The sequence below is a fragment of the Marmota monax genome, unplaced genomic scaffold, assembly GCF_021218885.2.
Source record: "Marmota monax isolate L192 unplaced genomic scaffold, Marmota_monax_Labrador192_F-V1.1 WCK01_AAM20220418_F8-fsc00075, whole genome shotgun sequence".
Taxonomy (NCBI): domain Eukaryota; kingdom Metazoa; phylum Chordata; class Mammalia; order Rodentia; family Sciuridae; genus Marmota; species Marmota monax.
The window spans coordinates 9,370,275-9,395,961 of NW_026694772.1; the positions used below are offsets into that span (position 1 = coordinate 9,370,275).

At 37.6% G+C, this 25,687-nt stretch overlaps 1 protein-coding gene across 4 annotated transcripts in view; it reads left to right on the forward strand.

Moving 5' to 3' along the window:
• Apoo (apolipoprotein O) overlaps positions 1-25,687 on the forward strand; it is a 57,232-nt gene that overhangs the window by 11,037 nt on the left and 20,508 nt on the right. For all 4 annotated transcript variants that reach the window (XM_058572914.1, XM_046425312.2, XM_046425314.2 and 1 more), the window contains exons 2-6: positions 7,012-7,119; positions 10,408-10,527; positions 13,712-13,766; positions 16,076-16,171; positions 22,041-22,132. In XM_058572914.1, coding sequence (XP_058428897.1) covers positions 7,012-7,119; positions 10,408-10,527; positions 13,712-13,766; positions 16,076-16,171; positions 22,041-22,132 — 471 coding nt within the window. The remainder of the gene's footprint in view (positions 1-7,011; positions 7,120-10,407; positions 10,528-13,711; positions 13,767-16,075; positions 16,172-22,040; positions 22,133-25,687) is intronic.

The following is a 25,687-nucleotide window of genomic DNA, read 5'->3' on the forward strand; positions in this document are numbered from 1 at the left end:
GTTCCAGACCTTTAGTTTCTTTTGTTACTCCTTCTTGTAGAGGATGTTCCTAGTGGCACTGATTCTGTTTGTTTTTTTTTTTAAATTGTAGTTGGACACAATTACCTTTATTTTATTTATTTTTTTTTATGTGGTGCTGAGGATCAAACCCAGGGCCTCGCATGTGCTGGGCAAGTGCTGTACTGCTGAGCCACAACCCCAGCCTGTGGCACTGATTCTTAACCTCCAGTCTGTTGGGTGACTTTGCATTTAAAAAAAATTTATAAACTTTCTAATTGTTGATTTTGCCTCCTTCTGTGTTTTTTCCAAGAGTTTTTTGGTTGTGGTACATTAGTTTGTCTTCTGTGTAAATTCTGCCCCTTGTCAGTTAGTACACTTATCACAGGTGGTGTTATAATTTCTTTCTCCACATTATCAGTTATACCAACTGAGGGTGAATAACTGGTCCCTGTGGAGGCCTGAACCACTTCGTATTATCTTTGAAATCTGTTTTCATTGTTTCACTAAAGAGTTGCTTTGATGGTGTTTTTTGTATGGATTGTGGAAGCATTAAATGAGGAGAGAATCTGAGACAATTAGGTTTTTGGAAAAAGATAAATTTAAAATATCATGATGCACTCCTTAAATATATATATTTTAGAAGATTTTATACATACACACACATATTCATGAAGTACCTTTCATCACCTCAAGAAAAAATGGCAGGGCTGGGGTTGTGGCTCAGTGGTAGAACATTCGCCTAAGATGTGTGAGGTATTGGGTTCGATCCTCAGCACCACATTAAAAAAAATAAATAAAATAAAGGTATTGTGTCCATCTACAACTAAAAAAATTTAGAAAAAGAAAAGAATGGGGGGTCACTTTTGGATAGGTCTGATCTGAAGTAGCAATTGAAATGCCTGTCATATAACCTATATGTTAAATGTCCATAAGGGAGTGAGACATATGAGCCCAAGCTTAGGCAGAATCCAGGCCTGGGTGTGTGTCTAGATATGTATGTATGTATTTATTTATTTATTGGTACCAAGGATTAAACCCAGGGGCACTTTACCACTGAGCCATATCCCCATCCCTTTTTTAATATTTTATTTAGAGACAGGGTCTTGCTGAGTTGCTTAGCACCTCACTAGTTGCTGGAGGCTGTTTTTGAACTCGCGATCCTCCTGCCTCAGTATCCTGAGCTGCTGGGATTACAAGCATGTGCCATGTAACTGACAGGGGGATATTGATTTGGCTATTGATAACAAGTGTGGGAGGAAAAGACCTAGATTTAAATGAAATTGCTCTGGAGTGTGAAGAGGAAAGGAGTCTGTCAACCCTAGGGCCTGTTCAGGGGAACACAATGCCTAGAAGCAACCTTGCAGAATAGGGGCAAAGAAGAATTCTGGAAGCCAAGGAAAAAGTTTGAAGATGCTGGTTACCAGTTTCAGCATGCAGACAAGATTCCAGCTATCCAGTGGGGCCATTGGTGGCAATGGGAAGAATAGTTTTAGATGAGTTTGAGTAGTGAAGGAAGAAGGGGATAAAATCAATAAAGCAAGTTTATTTTTTGTGTTATAATATGCCATATATGAAAGTACATAGATCATAAGGGATTTTTTTTTTTTTAACAAATGGAACATGCTAGTATACCTAGGATACTCTAGTAGTCCTTGTATTCCTTCTAAGTCACTACCTAGCTTGCTAAGGGTATCCACTGCAAACCTCAGGAGGAGGAGAAGATTGAATACTTCATAGAGTTGAAAACAAAAGCACATTATCAGGGATTTGGGCCCCATCATTCATTAGAGTCTGAATAATTTTTGGAATGTCTTATTTAGATTGAGGAGTTTTATTTGTCTTTTAAAGCAATTTTACCAGGACACAATCAGAATATGGTCTTGGAGCTAGAAAATTCTGGACAATGCTCTTTTACTTGGAAAGCAAAAACAGTTTAGCTTTCTGGGTACCCATTATGATCTGAGTGTTTATGGCCTCACCAGGTTTATATCTTGGTTAACTGTGTTCAGGAACCCACCCTTGCTGCTGGAGCTGAAGGATAAACTCAAGTATGCCAGAGTCTTTTTAGAATACTAATTGAGTCTTTTTTTTTTTTTTTTTAATAAACTCAAGCTTCCTGAAAGCTCTGTAAAGCAGGGATTGCATATACTTAGTTTGCCTGACATGGAGTAGGTATGCATTGAGCATTTGTTTTTGAAATGAAATTCCAGTTGACCTCTTGTAATTGTTATATCATATATAACACTGCTTACCTGGCTAGATTTGTTTTGCAGTCATCAGTCCTTGCCAAGCTTCAGTGGAGTGAAAGAAGCAAATGAGTGCTTTTAAGATAATGGCAGCCTACCCCTTTATAGCAAATGTTAGGGTTACAACTAATCAAAGGCCAATCTTGTTGTTCAGTTTCCATTGACAATTAAGGTGCCTGTGGGCTGAATAAAACAAATGTTGAAAGATAGAGTCTAAGGTAGAGAATGTACTTTGATAGAGTGATATCTTGCTGGGGAATAAAATCACACTAGAAAGAAAGATTTAGTCACATTGAGCCAAGAAATTCAGTGACATTCCTGAGTTTTGAAGAGCTGAGGGTCATTAACTCTATCTGAGCCAAATTTCAGTTTTCCTTATGACTGTGGATCTCATAGCTATATTCAAAAACTCAGACAAACCAGCACATTGGGGACCATCCTTTGTGACCCCTGCCACCACCATCTGAATCCCAAGAGTTAACTAGTAACTGAAGGGTGTAGTCCAGAGGGGCTGGATCTATAGAAACACAGCCTTTGGATCTAGTCTATAACCTAGCACTCATGAAAGATGCAGCTCTTAACAGAGTAGGTGTGGCTTTGATCTCCAAACCAGACTCATCAAATCTAGAGTAGGGAAGGTGGACATGTGCAGAGGCAGGGTAGAGTAGTCTCCCACCAAGAAAACTCCCCTTTAATGCCCCCCAAAAGGGTGACCCCCCAAGGTGTTGAGTACATCAGCATCAATGAACTTTTTACTGAGGCTTCCATGGGTTTCCATACATCACACGGGGCAGTACTACCTAGTTCCTTACTATGGTTGGGTGTGTGGCTGACTCCTTAAGAATAATCCTTGGCCTAAAGTTCCCATCTTTATCTTGACATGAACTTAGCATGGATGAGGTGTGCTGGAAGCTATATATTTTTAAAATGAAGTTTACATTCACAGATTTAAGATTGTACAATATTAGATATACAATTTGAGGATACAATTTGAGTTTTGACAAAAGCATACACTTTGTGTGACCCGTACCCCAATTAAGATATAGTTCATTTCTTTCACTACAGAATATTCCCTTCTGAGTTCACTCCCTTTCATCTCTGAGTGGAGACTATTCTGCTTTTCACTATGTGTGTTAGATTTAAGGCCATGAGTTAAAACATGGAGATTTTCATTAAGTCTGGATGATGAGAGATGTCAGAAGTTAATATTTATTCAAGTAAACCAGTGGTTCTTAATGTGGGGGTGTCTCCCCAGGAGGCATTTGGCAATGTCTAGAGACATTTTTGACTGTTGTGACTTGGAGGGGTACCACTGGCATCCAATGGGCAGAGACCAGGGATGTGGCCAGACCTACAGCGCATAGGACAGCCCCACAACAAAGAATGATCTAGCCCAAATGTTAATAGTGCTGAGGTTGAAAAAGCCTGAGTAAATTATGTGCTCTCTATGGAGAGAGCATCTGTAGATCTCCCAAGTCTTCCAGTTGAGGTTTGCTTTTCCTCTTTTTTTTTTAATCTGTCAAGAGCCTGTTAAAGCTAAGAGGGACTCTACAGGGGTTGATTTCTTCCATGCTACCACTCTGTGGTTACACTTCTTGATGTGGGATGGGAGTTGGGCATCTTGGGAGGAAAACTAATAGGAGAAAAGAAAGAAGAAAACAACTTAGGCAGTAATGGGGGGGGCAGATTTAGAATAATATTAAATCTAGAAAAATGAGTAAGATAAGGGGGAAAATACAGTAGAAATTAATAGTTAAAAATTTAATGTTAAAAATGTAAATGAAGCCAATTGTGGTGGCACACACCTGTTATCTTAGCAACTAGGGAGGCTGAGGCAGGAGGATCACAGGTTTAAGGCCAGCTATGTCAGCTTAGTGAAATCCTGTCTCAAAAAAAGGCAAATGAGTTGAGCTTTAAAATCAAAGAAAGATGTGAGTGAGAATGTTCATTAAGAACTTAAAAGTTAGCTGGGCGCTGTGGTGCATGCCTGTAATCCCAGCACCTTGGACACTGAGTCAAGAGAACTTTGAGTTCAAAGGCAATCTCAGCAATTTAGCAAGGCCCTAAGCAAATTAGTGAGACCATGTCTCTAAATAAAATATATAATAAAGGCTGGAGGACATGGTTCAGTGGCTAAGTGTCCCTGGGTTCAATCCCTGGTACCAAAAAAGAACATAAAAGTGAGAGTTGGGTGTAGCTCAGTAGTAATGTTTGCCTAGGTTGTACAAGGCCCTGAGTTCTATCCCTGGCACTGAGGGGAAAAAAAGAACATAAAATGGAAAGAGCACTGAAAAGGTAGACCATGAGAAGGCATATATAACATGTGAAAAGTAAGGTTTGAACACAGCAATTGAGAATGAAAAAGGTCAACCTGAGGCAAGATATAAAACAAGGACAAGATGGGACACTGTGGAGCCAAGCTGCCTAGTGATTTGAGGTACAAGTGCTAGATGGGGGAGTAAGGAGGGGTGCAGCAGCTAGAGCAGATAAGGGGAGGGTGGGAAACAAAGTCCTGAGGTGGGGCCAGCTCAACACCATGCAAAGTCCCCAGTTCAAGCAACCAGACACAGAAGGCAGAAAGCAATGGGTTCATGTTTCCAGATACCAGCAGCCTGTGTGCCTTAGAACTCTTGGGTGACTCAAGCCTCTGATGACCTGTCCTCTTTAAAAGAGGCCAGGGGTGGGTAAAGAGCTACATGTTGATTAATCAAAACTGAATTTTTAAAAACCAGACCCTTTTGAAAGTCTTAGCAATTTTCTAGGAGGGGTATTGATTTCCTTAGGTTGGATCAAGTATTGCTGGTCCTGCTGAATAATTGTGATGCACACAAACCACAGTGACCAATATCAGCAGAAGCAAAAGAAATCTGTAGGAACATTGTCTTGAAATTAAGACCTTTGATAGGAACACTTAATACTTCAGGGTATGTTAATTGTTTTTATACCATTTAAGGTAATAACCATTTTTCTTTATGGCTTTCAGCTCTTTTTTTCTGAAATATGAGAATTTATTTTTTTTGTGTACATGACTTTAGGTGTGTGTTTCAAGAGACATTTTGTTATATATTATCTAGCATTGTATATTTTGTATTATAGGATAGTCTCATCTTTCACATTGCAGGCACTGCAAATCTTAGTAATATAGTTTCTTTTATGCTAAGTCATGCCTAACTAGAAAGAACAAGACAACTACTCTTTTTTTTAACCTCTTTCTGTTTCTCATTGAGGCAGGCAGTGAATAGTTATTGAGTCTCTCTTATGTGCCAGGTACTGCCATAGCAATATTTAAGACACATTCTCATCCTGAAAGTGATTCCAGTATGGTAGGGAGAATTTAATAGACGTAAGTAAATGGGTAAATAAAAAATAAAATAAAAACATGCATTCTCCCTGCTCTTAGGCAATTCTACCGAAAGACAAAGCAGGTAGAGGAATTTTTAGAGGAATCAGCATGTGTGAACCCATGAAGCTGGAAAGCAGCATGAGAGAAATATAGGGAGTTCAGGTTTTGTGGGCATCTAACAGATGAGGTTAGAGAAGGCGGCTGTGGTCAGTCATAACAGACTTTTTGGTTGATGTACAAGTCCAAGGTAATAAATACCAAAAGATCTTAATTGAAGTTAAGACCTTTCAACATGAACACTTAATACTTCAGAGTGGGTTAATTGTTTTTATACCATTGAAAGTAATAACCATTTTTCTTTTGGCTTTAAGGTCTTTATTGATTATAGAACATAATCAAGGTTGTCATTTAGAAAAATCATTCTTTAAAAAAAAAGAAAAATCATTCTTTCTTGTTTGGTGGTTTTAATCCTTAGAGGGCCAGTGACCAGTTAAGGATGCTGCTAAAATAATCCAGGAAAGAAATGAGGGTCCAAGGAAAGATTGTATAGGAAGGGATACATAGGCAAAAGTAGCACTGAGATTATTTAATAGGCAGAATGGCAGGATTTAGTGATCCATAGGATGAGGGTGATGGTGAAGATGACCTCAGAATTTCCTTTTTAAATTGTTGATCAATTAATTATAAATGGGCAAATAAAAATCATTTATTGTGTACTAAATATGATGTTTTGCAATATGTGTACATTATGGAATGGCTAAATCAAGGTAATTAACATGTTGCTTTATATATTTACCTTTTTTATGAAATCTGAAAATGTTGAACTAATAGAAGCAGATATTAGAAAAGTCTGCTGGGGCTGGGAGGGTTGGGGGAGGGCATTGAAGAGATGTTGGTCAAATAATAAGAAATTTCTGTTAGAAAAAGGAAGAATAAGTTTGAGAGCTATATTGTACAACATAGTGTCTATTGACTAACATAGTTAATAACAATGTATTACATTTTTGAAAATTGCTAACTTCAGAGTTTCTGATGAGGTTGTCACAATTCCTGAGAGAGGAAATGGAGAAAGAAGGGCAGGTCTTAGGGAAAGATGATGAGTTGGTTCTGAACATGTTCCAAAGATTCAATATCTATTTATCTAGCTATAGTTTTAAAATTTTTTACTGGAAAGCCTAGGTAGAGAAACTTAAAAACTATTGTCTTGTGAAAATCAAGATAAAGTTGAGCTGAAATTTTATGTCTGTGAAAAAATGTATTTTAGGTTCTGACTTCCTTAGAACTTCAGGAATACATTTACTTCTCATGGAGTGCTTGTATGTGTCTTTCAGGGCAGGAGTGACTGAGCTTATGAATATGTCATGTTGTACATATTTGGTTTGTAGCATGGATAGAAGGCTGAAAATTGCTTCTGCATTTCAGGTAATTCAGAGGTCCGTGGGGCCAGCCAGCCTGAGCCTGCTCACCTTCAGAGTCTATGCAGCACCAAAAAAGGATGCGCCTCACAAAAATTCCATGAAAGTTGATGAGGTAACATGCTGTTCATGCAGTGATATATTTTGGACATTTGACTTAGTTACTGTAGAAGAGATTTTACAAATTGTATATCAGGAGGATAGTTAGAAGATAATTATTTTAATTTTTTATTTTTGCAGTGCTGTGGCCTTGTGCATTCTAGGTAAGCACTCTACCACTAAGCTATACCCCAGCACAGTTAGAAGATATTTAAAAGGATTATTTGTGTTTTTCATTTGGTGTTAAGTTTTTTGAGCTCTTTGTATATTCTGGATATTAATGCCCTGATTAGCAGTGGCAAAGATTTTCTCCCATCTGTAAATGGGCAAAGGAACTAAACAGAAACTTCTCAAAAGGAGAAATACAAAGGGTCAACAGATATATTAAAAAAAAAAAAAATCTTCAACGTCTCCAGCAATTAAATGCAGATTAAAACTAAATGAGATTTCATTTCCAATCAGAAAGGCAATTATCAATAATACAAGTAACAATGTTAGCAAGGATGTGAGGAGGAGGGTACACTCATACATTGTTGGTGGCACTACAAATTAATATAACCTCTATGGAAAGCAGTATGGAGATTCCTCAAAAATCTAAAAATGGAACCACCATAGGACCTAGCTATCCCACTCCTTGGTATATATCCAGAGGATTTTAAATCAGCATACTAGGCTAGGGCTGTAGCTCAGTGGCAGAATACTTGCCTAGCAAGTGTGAGGCACTGGCTTCTCAACAGTATATAAAAATAAAGTAAAAGTATTCTGTCCATCTGCAAAAAAAATTAAAAATAAAATCAGTTTACTACAGTGATGCAGCCACATCAATGTTTATAGCAGCACAATTCACAATAGTTAAGCTGTGGAACCAACCTAGGTGCCCTTCAACAGATGAATGGATAAAGAAAATGTGATACACATACACACACACACACCCACACACACCCACACACACACACATACATATGTATAATGAGTATTATTCAGCCATAAAGAAGACTGACTTTATGGCATTTGTTGGTAAATGAATGGAACAGGAGACTATCATGGTAAGTGAAATAAGCCAATCCCCCCAAAATCAAAAGCCAAATATTTTCTCTGATATGTGGAAGCTAATCCTAATTAAGGGTGGGGAGGAATGTAAAAAAAAGAATAGAAGAAAGATCAGAGGAGTAAACAAAGGGCAATGAAAGGAAGGGAGGAGAGATGCGATAGAGAAAGTCAGTGGAATGAATTTTCCTATGTACATACATAAATATACCACAGTGAATCTCATCATCACATACATCCATAAGATACTAATTAAAAAAAATAAGTAAATAGCAGGAGGATCAATAAAGTAGAGAGAAGGCAACAGGGGGTGGAAGGAAGGGAGGGGAAGGGGAAATACTGGGGACTGGCCTGCCATGGTGGCACATGCCTGTAATCCCAGAGTTCCCAGAGTTCAAACCAGCACAATTCACAATAGTTAAGCTGTGGAACCAACTGAGTTGCTTAGCACCTCACCTCAGCAATGGTGAGGTGCTAAGCAACTCAGTGAGACCCTGTCTTTAAATAAAATACGAAATTGGGCTGGGAATGTGGCTCAGTGATCCAATGCCCCTGAGTTCAATCCCCAGTACCAAAGAAAGAAAGAAAGAAATACTGGGGACTGAATTAGAAGAAATTATATTCCATGCTTTTATAATTATGCCATAGTATATATTTCTATTATCATATATAACTAAAAAGAAATATATTTCCTTACAGTTTGTTTTCTTTGTGGGAAATTAGTAAACTGCGGCTTTTTCAACAGATGAACTTTAATGGTGGTATTGAACTTTAACAGATGAACTAAGGGTAAAATTAAGAAATATTTTATAGATTTTTTAATGGGGAACCTGCCATGTCCCAGTAGATTATAAATACAGCTTAGCTTTTTTTTTTTTGGTACTAGGGATTGAATTTAGCCCAGAGCCACATCCCTAGTTCTTTTATTTTTCATTTTAAGGCAAGGTCTCACTAAGTTGCTTAGGGCCTTGCCAAATTGATCAGTCTGACCTTGAATTTACAATCCTCCTGCCTGAGCCTCTGGAGCCACTGGAGTACTGGCATGTACCACCATGCCCAACTGCAACTCACTTTTCTAAGCAGCCTTCCTGATTCTGGACTGCTTGATCAAGCCAAGAAAACATTCACATTTTTCTTAAAGAAATCAGAGATCTGATTCTCTCTGCTTCTTGGCTGGTAAAAATCCTAAGTAGATACTTAGTATACATTAAATAATCAAACAAGAAATCTTTACATTGTTTAGATTCTTTTTTTTGTCTGTACTTCCCACTGATTATTTGGATATTCAGTTTCTGTTTCCTTTGAATAATTTGAGGTACAGTTTTACCTTTAGTCCCTTGTAGGGTTACTTGAAAGGTGTTTATATAAAGCTAATTAGCTTATCTTTTGCCCTTTACTCTTTTCTCAGGCTTTGGGACAATAGCATTGTTGAGAGTGAAGAGGGCAGCCAGTAGTGTCTAAGAAAATTCTTCTCTGGGTGGGGAACAAACCTGCTCTCCTTTGATTAGCACCAGACTGATCATTTGAACTATGTATTCAGTTATTCTTCAGTTACTCTCAAGCATTTTTAACCCCCCCCCCCAACCCATTCTTTTTTTATAATTTATTTTTTAGTTGTAGATAGACACAATATCTTTACTTCTTTATTTTTAAATATTTTTTTAGTCGTTGATAAACCTTTATTTTATTTGCTTATTTATATGTGGTGCTGGAAATCGAACGCAGTGCCTCACACGTATGTGGCAAGCACTCTACCGCTGAGCTATACCCTAACCCCTCAACCTACTCTTTAGAGCGATAGACTCCTTTTTCTAAACTAAACCTGGGGTGAAATACCAGATACCAGTGTAAATGGATGAAAGAAAGGTGCTTTGTTTTCCATCAGTGGATGAGGAGGGATATGATACCATGTAGCTCTGCCCTCTTATCCTTATCCTTATTTTTTTAGTTGTAGATGGACATAATGCCTTTATTTTATTTATTTATTTTTATGTAGTGCTGAGGATCAAACACAGTGCCTCACACATACTAAGCAAGTGCTCTACCACTGAGCTACAACCCAAGCCCCTTGTCATTATCCTTATGATTAAGGAAATAATGTGCAAAGATCATCTGAAGTAAAGTTTTAGGTTGTGTGTAACCCTTAGAGTCATTGTAATTTATAAATTATTAGAAATATTGCACCTACAAATTTGATAATGTATTACATGATCTCATTACTGTGTATGCTTTTTTATTTTTGTTTGAATGTGTGCAGCTTTCACTCTACTCAGCTCCCGAGGGTCAATGTAAATATGTGGAGGAGCCAAGGACTCAACTTGAAGAAAGCATCTCACAGCTCCGACATCATTTTGAGCCGTATACCAGTTGGTGTCAGGTACAGCTGTTAGAGTCAATAATGAAAAGTCTATATAGAGCCAGCATGGTAGCATATACCTGTAATCCTGGTGACTCAGGAGTGCACCTGTAATCCCAGCTCCTTGGGAGGATTGCAGGTTTGAGGCCAGCCCCAGCAATTTAGCAAGGCCTTAAGCAATTTAGCAATTCCCAGTCTCAAAATAAAAAATAAAAAGGGCTGGGACATAGTTCTGTGATAAAGTATCACTGGGTTCAGTCCCCTGGTACCAAAACAACAACAATAACAAAAAGGTAAGAAAAAAAGTCCATGTTGGATACATGATTTTAGAAAAAGGCATAATAAAAGGGTCCAGGTTAAGAGTTCTCTGCTTACAAATGTTCATCAGTGCCACAGGGAGAGCAGGTGCAACAGTGCCCTGGATTCCTTGTGGCACCAGTTGCTGTAGCTGCAGGGAAAATTTTCCTCTCCCTAGGTGGGGTTTGCACCTTGACTAGAGAGAAGAGGGCTGGTAATTGCCTTGTTGGTTGTGGTTATGAAAACATTGTGTTTACTAGAGAGCATATGGGACTGTAATGAAAGTAAACGGATATAATGTAAACATACTAAAACTGGGACATTTTTCTTTCCTAGAGATTCTATAAACTGAGCATCTCTAATCGTGAGGCATTTTGGATATTGGATTTTCAGAGTAGAGATGTTCAACTGGTATAGTTTATGCAAGTATTCCAAAATAAAAAGAAAACTTCTAAAATATAAAATATTTCTAGTCCTAAGCATTTTATATAAGGTATATGACACCTGTGTCACTTTAAACAAATGGTTTTAGTGCATTTAAAATGCTGTAACAGAAAGGTAGATGCCAAAATAGGGTAGAATTACATATTTGAATTGTTTGTCCCAATGAACTACAGGTACAGGTCGGCTTCTGTCTCTAACTTATGTTTTAGGTCAGACATTTGTCATGATGGGAGTGAAAGTATTTCTGTGTTTTTTTAACACCTGAAACCAAAGTTTGCAATTTACAGAATTTGTAGGTATTGATATATGTTTGCCATATTTCATCTTGATTTTGAAAACTGAATAAAAACTAATAAAAAATGAATAAAAACTAATATGTTGGTGTGTATGAAATGTCAGATTTACTTTGCTTGAGATTTACAAGTTCAATTTTTATCCAGGGCTTGTCTTAAAATTTGAAAGTTTCATGTGCCACTGCTGAGTTTTTGTTTACCAAGTGAGATAAAAAAGTACTGCCCATGACCTCTATCAATAATATAATTTGGGCCTTTATACTTAAGTGAGTTATGAAATACCTAAAGACTTTATACGTATTGTGTTGTAAAGTGCTTAGACTTTGTTATCTTGTTCTAGGTTTTTAATCTGTCTGTAAATAGTTTAGATAAAGTCAGCAAGGGGCTGAGGTGTAGCTCAATGATAGAGAGCATGTTTTGCGTGTATAAGGACCTGGATTCAATCCCTAGCACCATAAAATCAAATAAAAAACAAAACAAAATAAAAAAGAAAGAAAAAACATAAGGTCAATAAATTTGTGTAAATATTTTTGTGTCATGTAAGCTTGACTATTGTTATTTCTGGTATGTCTGATTTTGTATTGTTTTTGGTGCTGGGGATTGAACCTAGGGCCTTGTGCATGCTAAGTACATGATTTACCACTGAACTACACCCCCAGCCCAATATATTTTTTTAATGAAAGTATTTTATCTTTTTACCTTTCAACAACCTAACGTTGTTTTTGTCTTTTCCTTTTCCTTTTATGCATGATATTCAGTGCAGTAAAACACCTCTCTGGATGATAAAGTAGTTATCAGCATATCTGTTTGCACTACTTCTAAATGATTTTCTTCTAATTATAATGGTTTTATTTTCCTGGGTGGAATGAAGTTTTCATGAATGGAAATATTTCTAATTCCTGGTTCCTTTTTCAGACCACCAATTTCTAGTCCTTCCTTGAAGATCTAATTTGTTTTAATAGTAAAATATTTTTTTTACCTTTATTTTATTTGTTTTTAACTTTTTTTAATGTGGTGCTGGGGATTGAACCCAGTGCCTCACGCATGCTAGGCAAGCACTCTACCATTGAGCTACAACCCCAGCCCCAATAGTAAAATATTAATCTAGCAAAAGAAGTGGACTGTCACTCTGTATTTCAACCTGTAGGTTTTCTTTCTCTTTAATGGGTGGAAGAGAAACCTATAATGGATTTTACTGAAGAAATATTCATTTCTTTCTGTCTTCCCCCAAATTCAGCATTTATTATTTAAGGCCATTTAAAATAATGAGAGTAACTTTTTCTGGCTTGAACTGAATTATCTAAAACAAATCCTTTTTTTAAATGACAGTTCTGATCTTCTAATACCCTAATGTCTCCTTTTCCATCTTTGCTGTAGACGTCTTGAAGGTGGATATCTTCTAGCTAGTCCCTGGTTTCCTTTAGGATCATCTGATGTTCATATACAAAGCTTTTCTTTTTTCTTTTTTGAGATGGAATCTCAATGTTGCCCAAGCTCCTCTCAAACTTCTGGACTTAAGGATCCTCCCACCTCAGCCTCAGGGAGTGCTAGAATTACAGGCCTGTTCCACTGCCTGGCTACAAAGCTTTTTTTTATTGTTATTAAAAGAATGTTGTTACTTCATTTGCTTCAGAATTTTGGGGTATCTCTCCAAACTGAGTCATTTGATCCTTTGTCTCATTGAAGCTGGTCATTTTCTGCTTCAAATGGGTACTTTCCAGATGTAAGCTATAAAATAATGGCAAAACCAGGAAATAGACAATATGAAACACAAATTTAATTTCATAGGAAAAGGATTGCCTCTAAATTATCAAGGGGATTGATCTTTAGTCTATTTTCTTCCATTTTAGGAGAAGAGTAAGAATGCTGGGTTGTTAAAAGCACTGTAGTTGGAATCTTTGCCCCTGTGGCAATAGGAAACCATTCTGCTAAGCAGTTTGCAGTGAAGGGAAAATTACAAAACAAAAAAAAAAGAACTCAGAAAGTATCTCTTTATTCAAAATCTGTTAATAGCTAGGAGTGTAGCTCAGTGGTAGAGCATGTTCTTAGCTCTCCCAGGGCCTTGGATTCAGTTCCCAGCATCAAAAACAAAAATGTTCAGTAAAGTATATATATGTTGTTACTTTATAATCAGCAAATTGTACTCATTCTGTTCCTTTTTACTTTTTTAGGAAACATACTCCAAAACTAAGCCCAAGATGCAAAGTTTGGTTCAATGGGGGCTAGGTAAGTCATTTTGTTATTAGGCATAATCAGTTACTTCAATAATATTGAACTGTTTAACTGGAGTTCTATGAATGGAATCTAGAGATATATGGATTTGTTTAAATCTTACACAGAATTTTAGAACTGTGTGAATTTTTCTAGAAAGAAAATTTGTTCTTTTCATCCAGATTTCAGGGGGCTCATATCTCCTAAGTTTCTTCAACATTATTAAGATTATAGGGTTAGCAAGTGCAGATACACTGTGTTTTTAATAAAATGGATTTCCAGGTACAATGTAGTACAGCACACTAACTCATCAGTAGATTCCTAGAATCAAAGTAGTTAACTTACATTGCTATTATTACATGCTATAGAAGTTTAGAGGCAGGAAGGAACTGAGCTGCTGTGCCTGGGAAAGGTCTTATTGCATAATTAGTAGTGTTCCTACATTTTTTTCATTGTCCTTGATTGTTTCTCATATATAGGCCACTTATCACCTACCTGTACTCATAAACTGAGCTCTGTCTACATTCTGACTAATGTCAGGAACTGGTAAAACAGAGACTGATCATATTTCATTCCCCTCATTGTGCATCTTGGTGAATCAAAATCTTGTTTTTAAAAGGATGTGTTTTCATGATAACAAAAAAAAAATGGCACTGAAGAAGCCTTTTCATTCATTATTTGCAGTATTTGTTTTGTTTTTTCTTTTCCTGGACTCAGTTACTGCAAAAACTCTAAAGCAGAAACATTCCATTATGAGTTATTATCTGCCAAAGCTCTCAGACCATTTTCCAGAAGCTATAGTGAAGGCATGTTACCAGAAGCTGGGCTCTGGCTTCAAGAGCAATCTGAAAACATCATTTTCCCTATTTCTTTGTAATTTACCTACTTCTGCTCAGCTCACGAAAAGCCATCTGGGTCTCCTCCTGTCAACTGTTCTTATGTGTATGTCTAGAATTAAACAACACTATGCTGGTAGGCAAAAATAAAGGAAAGTAGAAAATTGCCTCAGAAAACCAAGTTGAGAGGATAGAAAGTCAAGACTAGATTGAAGACAAAAGAAGTAAAAATTTTAACCAGGTGGAAGTTAATGCAAATGTATAACACAAGCTCTGTAATAGTGTTTAAAATGATTATCACATCTCCCAAAGAATCATGAAAGGAAAATTTTAAGTATCTGGTGTTTTCTGGGGGAGAGATTTACTCAGCATTCTAGCTTATTGGTTCAGTTCAGCATATGTTTGTCAAGTCACATCATGCCAGTCATTGAAGATCAACGTTGATTAAGAAAGTGGTCACAACCAATAAGATACATGTAATAAATTATTCAATACTAATGCAAATACAGAAATAATTACAGACCACTATTGAAGGTACAGAGGAAGGAGACTAGTTGAATAGTGATTGGGGAGTTGGGAGCAGTGAGGGGAAGGATTTTTAAGATGAATCTTCAAGGACCAGTGTTAGCCACACCAACACGTGGGTGTTGCAGACACAGTGTGATCAAGACTTGGAGGTGGGACTATAAGGAGATAGAGAGTGCTGAAGATGAGGCTGTGAGACATACAGGAGGGCTTTGTAAGTCATGACCTAGCTGAAATTCATTTGTTTAATTCATCCAGTATTTCTCATCTCCTGTCAGTGTTCTTAATAAATGTTTGTGGAATGACTATCCGCTGTTAACACTGAGGGAAGATAACATGTAACAAGTATCACAAATCCACCATTTAGGAGCTTATATTCTCCAACTCTATAGCACACTGCACTTAACTATTCAGATGTGTGTTTCCTGGGACATCTGAATAGTGCTATGTGTGCTATAGAGTTAGGTACCAAGTGATGGTATAGAGAATAAATATGTGATTCCCAATGAAGACAAAAGGTCTGGGCTGATGAACTTAGAAAACACTTTTCTGAGGTGATAGGGCCCAAGCTAGGTCTTATCTGGGTGAGACTGGCTCATTGAAGGGGAGAGGAGAGGATGCATTATGTGAATGGAGTCACAAGGCATGGTGAATAGGCTTATGTGTTATGTTTATTTTTATTTATTCTGTCACCACCAACAGTTGGCTATTCCCCACAAGTTTCCTTCATTATCCAAATTTATTGTTCTTGAGTTCAAATAATGAGTTCAGATGGCAAAGGATACTTATTTTTCCTAGGCTTATATATTTGGTTCCTGAAAGAATATAAAAGAAGTTTATTAGCAGCATACAAACAATATGTGGTTTGAAAAGCTTTTGATACTGTATGTACTACTTGTATGTAAGACTTTGGTTTTTAATGAGTAATTTATGATTTTTTTTTCCAATCTGATTTTATTATAGATAGCTATGAATATCTCCAAAATGCACCTCCTGGATTTTTTCCAAGACTTGGTGTTATTGGTTTTGCTGGCCTTGTTGGACTCCTTTTCACTAGAGGTGGGTGCAATTTTGTGGGTTTTTTTTTTTTTTTTGAACAGTCAGTTCTTGTGGGAAAGATAGGGTATGTTTGGTTCTTTACTTTCAATGAACAGTTTTCAGAATAATGAGTTGGTTCCTGAACATTGACTTCTTAATATGTAATTAATATAGTCGTTTACTCCATTCTGTTTAAGCAAATATAAATTTTGTTCTCTTTGTAGAAAAGAAATTAGTTTTTTCTTATAAGTACATTTACTGTTCAACTCTTTACTGCTCTTAGGTACAGAGTGAATTATTATTATTATTATTATTATTATTATTATTTTTTTTTTTGGCATTGGGGATTGAACTCAGGGTACTTGACCACTGAGCTACATCCCCAGCCCTATTTTATATTTTATTTAGAGACAGGGTCTCACTGAGCTGTTCAGTGCCTCGCTTTTTGCTGAGGCTGGCTTTGATGTCGGGATCCTTCTGCTTCAGTCCCTGGAGTTTCTAGGATTATAGGCGTGCGCCACCATGCCTGGCTAGAGTGAATTTTTGTTCAGTCTTTCATACCTGAGAAATAAACTGTTTCTAAATGTTTCATTGTTATTGTCAGGCTATTAATCACAGTAAATAGAGCACTAACTTAATAGAGAACTTATTAACTTTTTGATGTGTCATGGCTTCAGTCAGTAATGATGTAAAAAATTTTAAAATGCTTAAAATTAAAGCTGGGTTTAGTGGCCTGTAATCCCAGCTACTCCGGAGGCTGAGGCAGGAGGATCAGAAGTTGAAGGCCAGCACTGGCAACTTAGCAGGACCCCATCTCAATAAAAAAAAGCTAACAAATGTCAACTTAAATATATTATGTAGGTACTGAAGGCATTGCTCAGTGATATAGCACTTGCCTAGCATATATGAGGCCCTAGGTCAATCTCCAGCACCACCAACCCCAAAATAACACTGCACTCACTGTTAGATTACAGAACATTTATAAAAAATAAAGGATGATAAAAGACTTTACTACAATGAGTTTAAGTTTTTGTGAAATTCTTGAAGTTTTGCTGACTCTAAAATGAATGCTTATGGTATAAAATTCAGTTAAAGAATTCTTTTTCTTTTTTAATATTTTTTTAGTTGTAAATGGACCTTTATTTATTCATATGTGGTACTGAGAATCGAACCCAGTGCCTCACACATACTAGGCAAGCACTCTACCACTGAACCACAACCCCAGCTCCAGTTACAGGAATTCTTTTTTTAAAAAAAATATTTATTTATTAGTTTTGGATGGACGCAATATCTTTATTTTACATTTATGTGGTACTGAGGGTCGAACCCAGTGCCTTGCACGCGCAAGGCAAGCGCTCTACAACTGAGCTTCAAACCTAAATTCTTAAAGAGAAATTCCTATAAAGAACCCTGTAATCTGACCCCCCTAAAACAGAACCATAGTTTGATACCTATTTCACCAGTTTTAGAACTCTTTCTTCTTGATGCATTAAGTGTTATTTTAGAATCTGGAGCGTAAATGCAGCCCTAGTGCTACTCCCAATTCACCTGCTGAATGAACGGTGTCTTGGTCTCCTTGCCTTTCTCTCATCTTGTACTAAGCAATGAGAATTAAATTTCCATTTCTTTTTTTTTTAGTAACCAATTTGCAAAGCAACACTATTTTTCATATATCTTTCCCCTTATTTCCTGCAAAGCTGTTCAGAAAAGGATTCCATTGTCATTTAAATAGTGCTTGGGATTTATAAACATCCAAAGGCCAGGGGTATTGGAATTGTGGCTATGACTAGAATGTGGAATCCAGTGAGATAAGCTTCTACTGCCCTCTCTGTTGTTTGAGCATGTGGGGGAGTCTTGCAAGCCCAAAGAAAGCTTTCAGTGCTATGGGTAACTTCCTGTCCTATCAGGTGTTTGTCCGCCATCCTCTAGGGTTTCCGTCCTGAGGAGGGTTGGAGACTGCACTCTCCTGGGCAGAGTGTACCTGCTACCATGGGTCCTATCCCTTTGTGTTTGTTTGCTTATTTGTTCCTAGCTTTTTTTCCCCTTCCTGGGAGGGCCTGGTAGCATTAAAATAATTTGAAACTTTCATTCTTTTTTTAAAAAAAAATGTCCACATAGGCACATGCATGTGTGCATGTACACATTCATGCACTCACAGGTGATAGTAAATTTTTTTTCATGGCCATTTAGAAGGGCCTGAGGTGAAAAGCATCAGAGGGGTTCACTGAGCAAGATAAATGGGATGGTAGACTCATTTATGGGTGACAAGTGTGGTTTTCAGGCCCCTCCAGGGAGATAATCCCCTATGCAGCAGCAGGATGGGCTCAGAAGTCCCTCCTGGTAGGGTTTCTTGAGCACACCTGCTAAGTAGTGTGCCTAAGTTAATGAGGAGGCCTGCGACTATAATGGTGACACAGTGCTCCCAGAGTGAGAGCTGTGCCTTCTGGTGGCTCTTCCCCTCACTGACAGCCAGTGAGTGATTGTCCTTTCGCAACGCTGATACTCACTGCCTACACCACTGGCTTTTTGGGAGGGGTGAGCATGAAGGTGGGCATGCGGGCATGCAGTCATACCTCCTTCCTAAGGTGTGTGTGGACCTTCCAGCTCATTGTGTAGACCAGCAGGGCCCAAAAACCCAAGAGCTGCTACTTATCAGCTTTCCCTAGAGAAGTGAAAAATGAGTGTCATTAGTTTTGCTGGTCTCTTCAGCTGGTCCCCACCTGCTTGGGCATAAAGCTTCAAGTGGACAGGGAAGACCTGAGGAATAACAGATTTTTCTGTTCCAGGATAATTATATCCTTTTAACCCAGGCAATAGGACTTGGAGAGAAACATTTTTTTTAATATATTTTTTTAGTTGTAGATGAACACAATACTTTTATTTTGTTTATTTATTTATTTATATGTGGTGTTGAGGATCGAACCTAGTGCCTCACACGTGTGAGGCAAGCGCTCTACCACTGAACCACAACCCCAGCCCCGAAACATTAACTTATTAATAGTCTAGTCGATAATACTCATATTCTCAATAGCCCCAGTTTTATCTTTGAATATTTATCTGTTTAAAGTTTAAAACCAGGGGCTTGGAGTGTAGCTCAGTGGTAGAGTGCTTGCCTAGCATGCCTGAGGCCCTGGGTTGAAAACCCAGCCCCACAAATTTTTTTTTTAAGAAAAATAAAGTATAAAATTAATAAGCAGCACTTGCATTGGTAGAATTGTATATTATTAATACACATTGCCCTAACGTGTATCCATCAAAAACACCATCCATGCCTCTCAGTGGAGACTACTTTTTTTTTATTTTTTCATACACACACACACACAGTTGTAGATGGACAAAATACATTTATTTTGTTTGCTCATTTTTATGTGGTGCTGAGGATTGAATACAGTGCTTCACACATGCTAGTCAAGCGCTCCGCTACTGAGCTACAACCACAGCCCTCAGTGACTATTTCTAATGTTAAGTCCACCTGCATTCTCCTTTTTCACCCTCTGCCACTTTTTGTTTTTACCTCATTCTCAGGTTTCTCCAAATTCAGCATCCTGTTGTTTATCAATTCCTCTTTTCTCCATAGCTCTTCATCCTCTGCAGCCTGACCTCAGACTTCAACACAGCTGTTGTTTTAGGACTTCCTTTATGCTCTCTTGGGCTTGAGCCCCCTGTTCTTATCTTCTGGGTTATCTTCTCCTTGGTTTATTTTGCCATGTTGTTCAACCATATGCTTAAATTTCTTTTAAAAAAGAGTCTCTTTAAAAATATATGGGAGACAAACTTTCCAAGACCTTGCATGTCTGCCCTTATACCAAGTGATAGTTTAGATAGTGATATCATTTGTTTTCCACTAAAACTTTGAAAACTGGGTCTTGTAGCATCTGGCATATAGATGGGAGAGTCAATAGCCAGACCTGTTCCTTCTGAAGTCATTCTTTGTTTTCCCTCCTCGAACTTTTAAGGATCTTTTTAAATCTTTTGTTTTCTGAATTTCTATGGTGCTGTGACTATATAGACGTTTTCTTTCCTTGATTGGACATTGGGTGGCTCCCAGCCTTCAGCTAAAGGATGATATCTATATGGCACATCTTTGAAAATTTGCTGCACTTCTATTAATTAGCAGTTGAGTTGTTTAAAAATGACCCTATATATCTTATATTTTCTTGATTGTTTTGTTTCATTCCTTTTAGATTTTTTTTTACTTTGTTCCTTTCCTTGAACTCTTTCTTATTCCCTGAATGTTCCTTTTTTCATAGAATTCTTTTTTCTCTTAATGTAGTTGCTTCTTGAATTTATTTGATGATACTTAATAACAGGTCTAGTTTTGTTTTGAAGTTCTGTTTCCCGTGGGGTTTTTTCCCTTGCTTGTCTTAGGTTCTAGGCTTTCCTCCAACAACTGGTGATCCTTGGTTGTCAGGTCAGGTTTCAGAATGGGGCAATTGAAATGCTAGTAAGCATGCTTTTGTGTTAGATGGGGCTTGCTGACAGACACTTCTGCCTCAGGGTGAGCTGGACTGGACTCAGGATCAGTTTTAGAAGGGCTTTACTCTCAAGCACTAACTGTGTGCACACACACACAACTATCTTGGTTGTTAGTAGAAAACCCCTGGCATTTCTTTAGTAATACCCTGCTGCGCTTTAAAAATTTGGCCTGGCTTGAATTCCTGGCCATGGGCAGTTTTGCACTGGGATCGCATAGGGAAAGGAAGGGATCAATTTGTCCATGTATGACTTGCACTTGTCCCCTGTCTTGATTCCTGGGTGTCACTTCCACTCTCCATAGTACATGCCATCTCTGCCTGGGACAGGTCTGCTCCCTCTTTAGCTATAACCCTTCTTCAAGACTTTAAGGCTACTTCTCTTCACTTTTCAGTTTCTGAAAATTGGTTAACACTTTTTTCTTTTGCAGTGCTGGGGATGGAACCTGGGCCTTTGCCTGTGATAGGCAAGTGCTGTACCATTGATCTATACCCCCAGTTGATTCTTCTTATCTGCCAGTGGCCTCTCCACACATTTTTCTTCATGGTGGATTTTTAAATTTGTATTTTATTCTTTTACTGTTATTTTAATGAAGTCTCAGGAAGAAGAGGAAGGGAACAATTGTGTTTATTATTTAAATAGGAAGCCAGTTTGCTGTTAGAAAAACATAAACCTTAGAAACCAGAATTCTGATTTGTTTGTTTGATTTCAAAATAATGTTTTTCTGCTTCCTTAGAAATGGTGGTTCTCTTGAAAACATTTGCTGAGTGGTAGAAGCCAATGACAAAGGAACATATGATTCCATTTATATGAAATATTCAGAGTAGGCAAATCCATAGATACAGAAAGTAGATTATTGGTGGCCTAGGGCTGGCAGGGGGGAAGGGGAATTGGGAAGTGACTGCCAATGGATATTGGTGGGTTTCTCTTTCTCTTTCTTTCTCTCTCCCCCCACCCCTCACCCTTACCTTCTACCTTCCCTTTTTCTCCCTCTCTCCTCTTTCTTTTCTCCTTCTTTCTTTGCCTTCCATTTCTCCCTCCCTCCTTTCCTTTCTCCTTCCTTCCCTTTTTCTGGAACCCAGGGTCTCCCACATGCCCAGCACATGCTGTACCACTGAGCTACACCCCCAGCCCAAAGGTATGAGTTTCTTTTGAGGATAATAAAATTGTTTTTGATGATGATTATGCAACTCTTTGAACATACTAAAAGCCATTAAATTTTGAACTTTAAATGGGTGAATTTTGTGAATTATATTCTAATAAAGCTGTGGGAAAGGCATGTAAATACTGTTACTAAATGCATTCTCTCAATTTAAGGTCAAAGCAATCTTGTTCAGTATTAAATGTATAAGGTAAATTGTAATGGTGAGACAGATAATGAATCATCTGATGGTGTGTACAACCTTTTGTTTATTAGGTTCAAAAATAAAGAAGCTTGTGTATCCACCTGCTTTCATGGGATTAGCTGCCTCTATCTATTACCCACAACAAGCCATTGCATTTGCTCAGGTGAGATAGACCCAGTAAGTTAGGATGTCCTTCATTCTTGTGTGTGATATATGGATTTGCTGCTTAATTTTATTTTATTTTGTAGTTACAAAAACACCAGATTAAAATTTGGCTGAACGTATAGATGAACTACAACAAATTGAAATGTTTTTCTCCATTGTGTGCCTCAGCACTGGCTCTCCATTTATGATGCCAGTATTCAAATAATGCATGCTAATTTAAACATTAAGCCAAGAAAATGTAAGGCAATATTTCTGTATACTTACACAGAAGTCTAAAGACCCATTCTAAATTGATAATTATGGGTCACTCGGTTCAGATGTGTCTGGTCATAACCTCTCTTCAATAGACTTGCAGGCACAGGCTGTGCTTTGGCCTCCATATCTCCCTAGTGCCAGCCTCAATTTTCTCACTGGGGACTTGAGGGCATGTGGTCCCTTCTGCTGTTGCTCCTTTCTTGCCCTTCACACCTCAGCTTGATTGTATCCTGGAAGGAGGTAGATCACAGTGGTAGACAACATGGGTAAACTAAACCATTCTCCAAGGGTGGTTCCTGGACCAGCAGCATTAGCATCCCCTGGGAATTTGTTAGAGATGGAGATTCTCAGGCCCCACCACATATCAACTGAATCAGACACTCTGAGGACAAAGGCCAGGCTTAGGATTTATTGTTCAGAGAAGGGAATTCTAAACATAGGAGTCCCTAGGAAAACTGGTAAGAGTAAAGCAGGCTGTAGGTTTTTAGGTCCTGAACAGATTATGGAGATAGGGACCCAGTTGCCAGAACTGCCGTATCACAAGGATACTAAGTCCCAGAAGAGGACAATAGTGCAGTCACCAGTATTAGGCTCTGAGCTAGATAGATTGATATGAACTCCCTGGATTCTGCATGACAAATTCCTGGATGGGACTGTAGTTGTAGGTGGGATTCCAGTGGCCCCCAACTGTGAGAAATTGATGGCTTTGGAAGGGCCAGTATGATCTTCCCAGCATAGGTTTGATATTGTTTATAAGGTCCTGGAGGCAGTAGGTAATGTTCTTGCCCCTGCTCCAGTCCCAGCTCAGGAACAGGGAGTGACTTCTGATTGCCTTAGATTTAAAAGAATGATTAAACATCATCTCAGTCTATTATGATTTAAATAGTAAATGGCTGGGTTGGGGAAAGAGGCTGGGCTGCTGATTGAGAAGTAGATATAGCTGCCCCCAGAGTGGAGGTCTTTTTTTTTTGTCTTAATGTGTCACAGCATGTTGCAAAACATCTTTTATGTTTACAACCAAGATAGTAGGATGTAAATCTGAGTTGATTCTTATTGTTTTTAAAGTCAGTGAGAAGTAGTTTTGTCTTTTTTTTTTTGTACCTAAAATGAACCTGAACAAAACAATTAATTTGGGTTGAGAATATACCTCAATTGGTAGAGTGCTTGCCTCACATGCACAAGGCTCTGGGCTCAATCATCAGCACCACAAATAAATAAGTAAAAATAAGTTACAATATACTTTAAAAAATTTTTTTATATTAACTTTATTTTCACTAGATATAAAACTTTATGGGGCTGGGGTTGTGGCTCAGTGGTAGAGCACTTGCCTAGCATGTGTAAGGCACTGGGTTTGATCCTCAGCACCACTTAAAAATAAATAAAATAAAGGTCCATCAACACCTAATAAAAATTTTTAAAAAATTATGGATCTGTTGGAATGATGAAAATATTCTGGAAATGGAGAGTGGTTGTGGTTGTACAACATTGCACATAAACTTACTATCACTGAATTGTACACATAAAAATGGTTACAGTGATCAACTTTGTGTTGTAAATATGTTTGGTCACTTTAAAATTTTTATTTTCTTTTTTAAAGAATTGTGTTATTGGGCTGGGGATGTGGTTCAAGCAGTAGCGCGCTTGCCTGGCATGCGTGGGGCGCTGGGTTCGATCCTCAGCACCACATAAAAATAAAATAAAAATGTTGTGTCCACCGAAAACTAATATTAAAAAATTCTCTTTCTCTCTTTTAAAAAAAATGTGTTTTATATATATATATTGTGTATTTTTTTGCGTGTGTTTGTGGTACTAGCGGTTAAACACAGGGGTGCTTTATTACAGAATCACATCCCCAGCCCTTTTTATTTTTTATTTTGAGACAGGGTCTTGCTATGTTGCTGAGATGTGTGTGCCACCATGCCCAGCATTGCATATATTATCAGAATAAAACAACCAAATGAACATCAGTGATTGAAAGCAATTTTCTGATATTGTTTCAGTGTCATTTAGTTCCTATTTCACAGTTTGTTTTCTTTTTTATGAATACTTGGATCTTGGACAAGCCCCTTAATGGTTTATATTGTATTTTCTGTTCAGTAGCACTTAGATAAGTGCACTATAGGAAAATTCTCAGATTCATGGAGAATGTTATTTTTTTCTCAGAAATGTAAAATACAAGGAATAGCACCACCCATATGTTTAATAAATGTTCAATGCATCTACCAATGGGTCCAAGAATCATATCATATATTTTAAAAACAGTAGGAGCAACTGAAAGAATATGATTTATAAGGAATCTGCATATTGCAAACACACTGAATTTACTTGCATTTGACTTTAGATGATTCACTTGGCCTCTGAGTGTCTCCTTTTGTCTCCTTGGTGTTATACAGGATAGAGATAAGTCATGTGAAAGTGCTTGTAAATCAAGCACTATTATACAAATATTAATTACAAAAATTAGGAAGAGGCTAACATTTTCAGAAATTAGAAGTATGATAGAGAAGAGCAATCAACGTTCATAGGACCAATGAATGCAAATTACTAAAAACATTTTTTTTGAAGGCTCAGTACTTTTAAAAAAAGTTTCCAGCAATTCAAGTCAGCTAGCCAAAGGTAGACAAGTGCATTTTAAGGTCATGAACTCCCTGAGCTTGCCTCTGATATTAGAGGAACAATTCTGGATTTTGTTACTTTCAAAAGCTCTGTACAAATCCAAAGACTTTATATTTAGGGGGGCTGGGAAAACTAGGATCATCTTCATTGGGTTCATTTACTGTTCCTCTGAGTCCCTAAAATGAGTGATTGACTTTCAACTTAGCAGATATGACTTTTTTGGTTGTAATGTACTAGGCAGGGTGCTAGATGGGATACATAGACACCTTTTTGCATGTGATTTTCAGAAATTTTCAATATTAACAGTGGTCTCTTATTTTTTTTCTCTGAAGTTTCAAAAGTTTAGGATATATACATTTTGTGGGCTGGGATGTGACTCAGTGGTAGAGTACTTACCTCACATGCATGAGGCCCTGAGTTCCATTCCTAGTACCACAAAAATATACATACCTGTAATTTATAGCAAATTATTTAAAAAGATAACTTATACAACCAGACTATTTTTCTTTTTTTTATTTTTATTTTTAGTTGTAGATGGACACAATAACTTTGTTTTATTTATTTATTTTTATGTGGAGCTAAGGATCAAACCCAGGGCCTCAACACATGCCAGGCAAGGCCTCTAACACTGAGCCACAACCCCAGCCCCAGACTACTTTTCTTCCTATACTATCATTCTTAC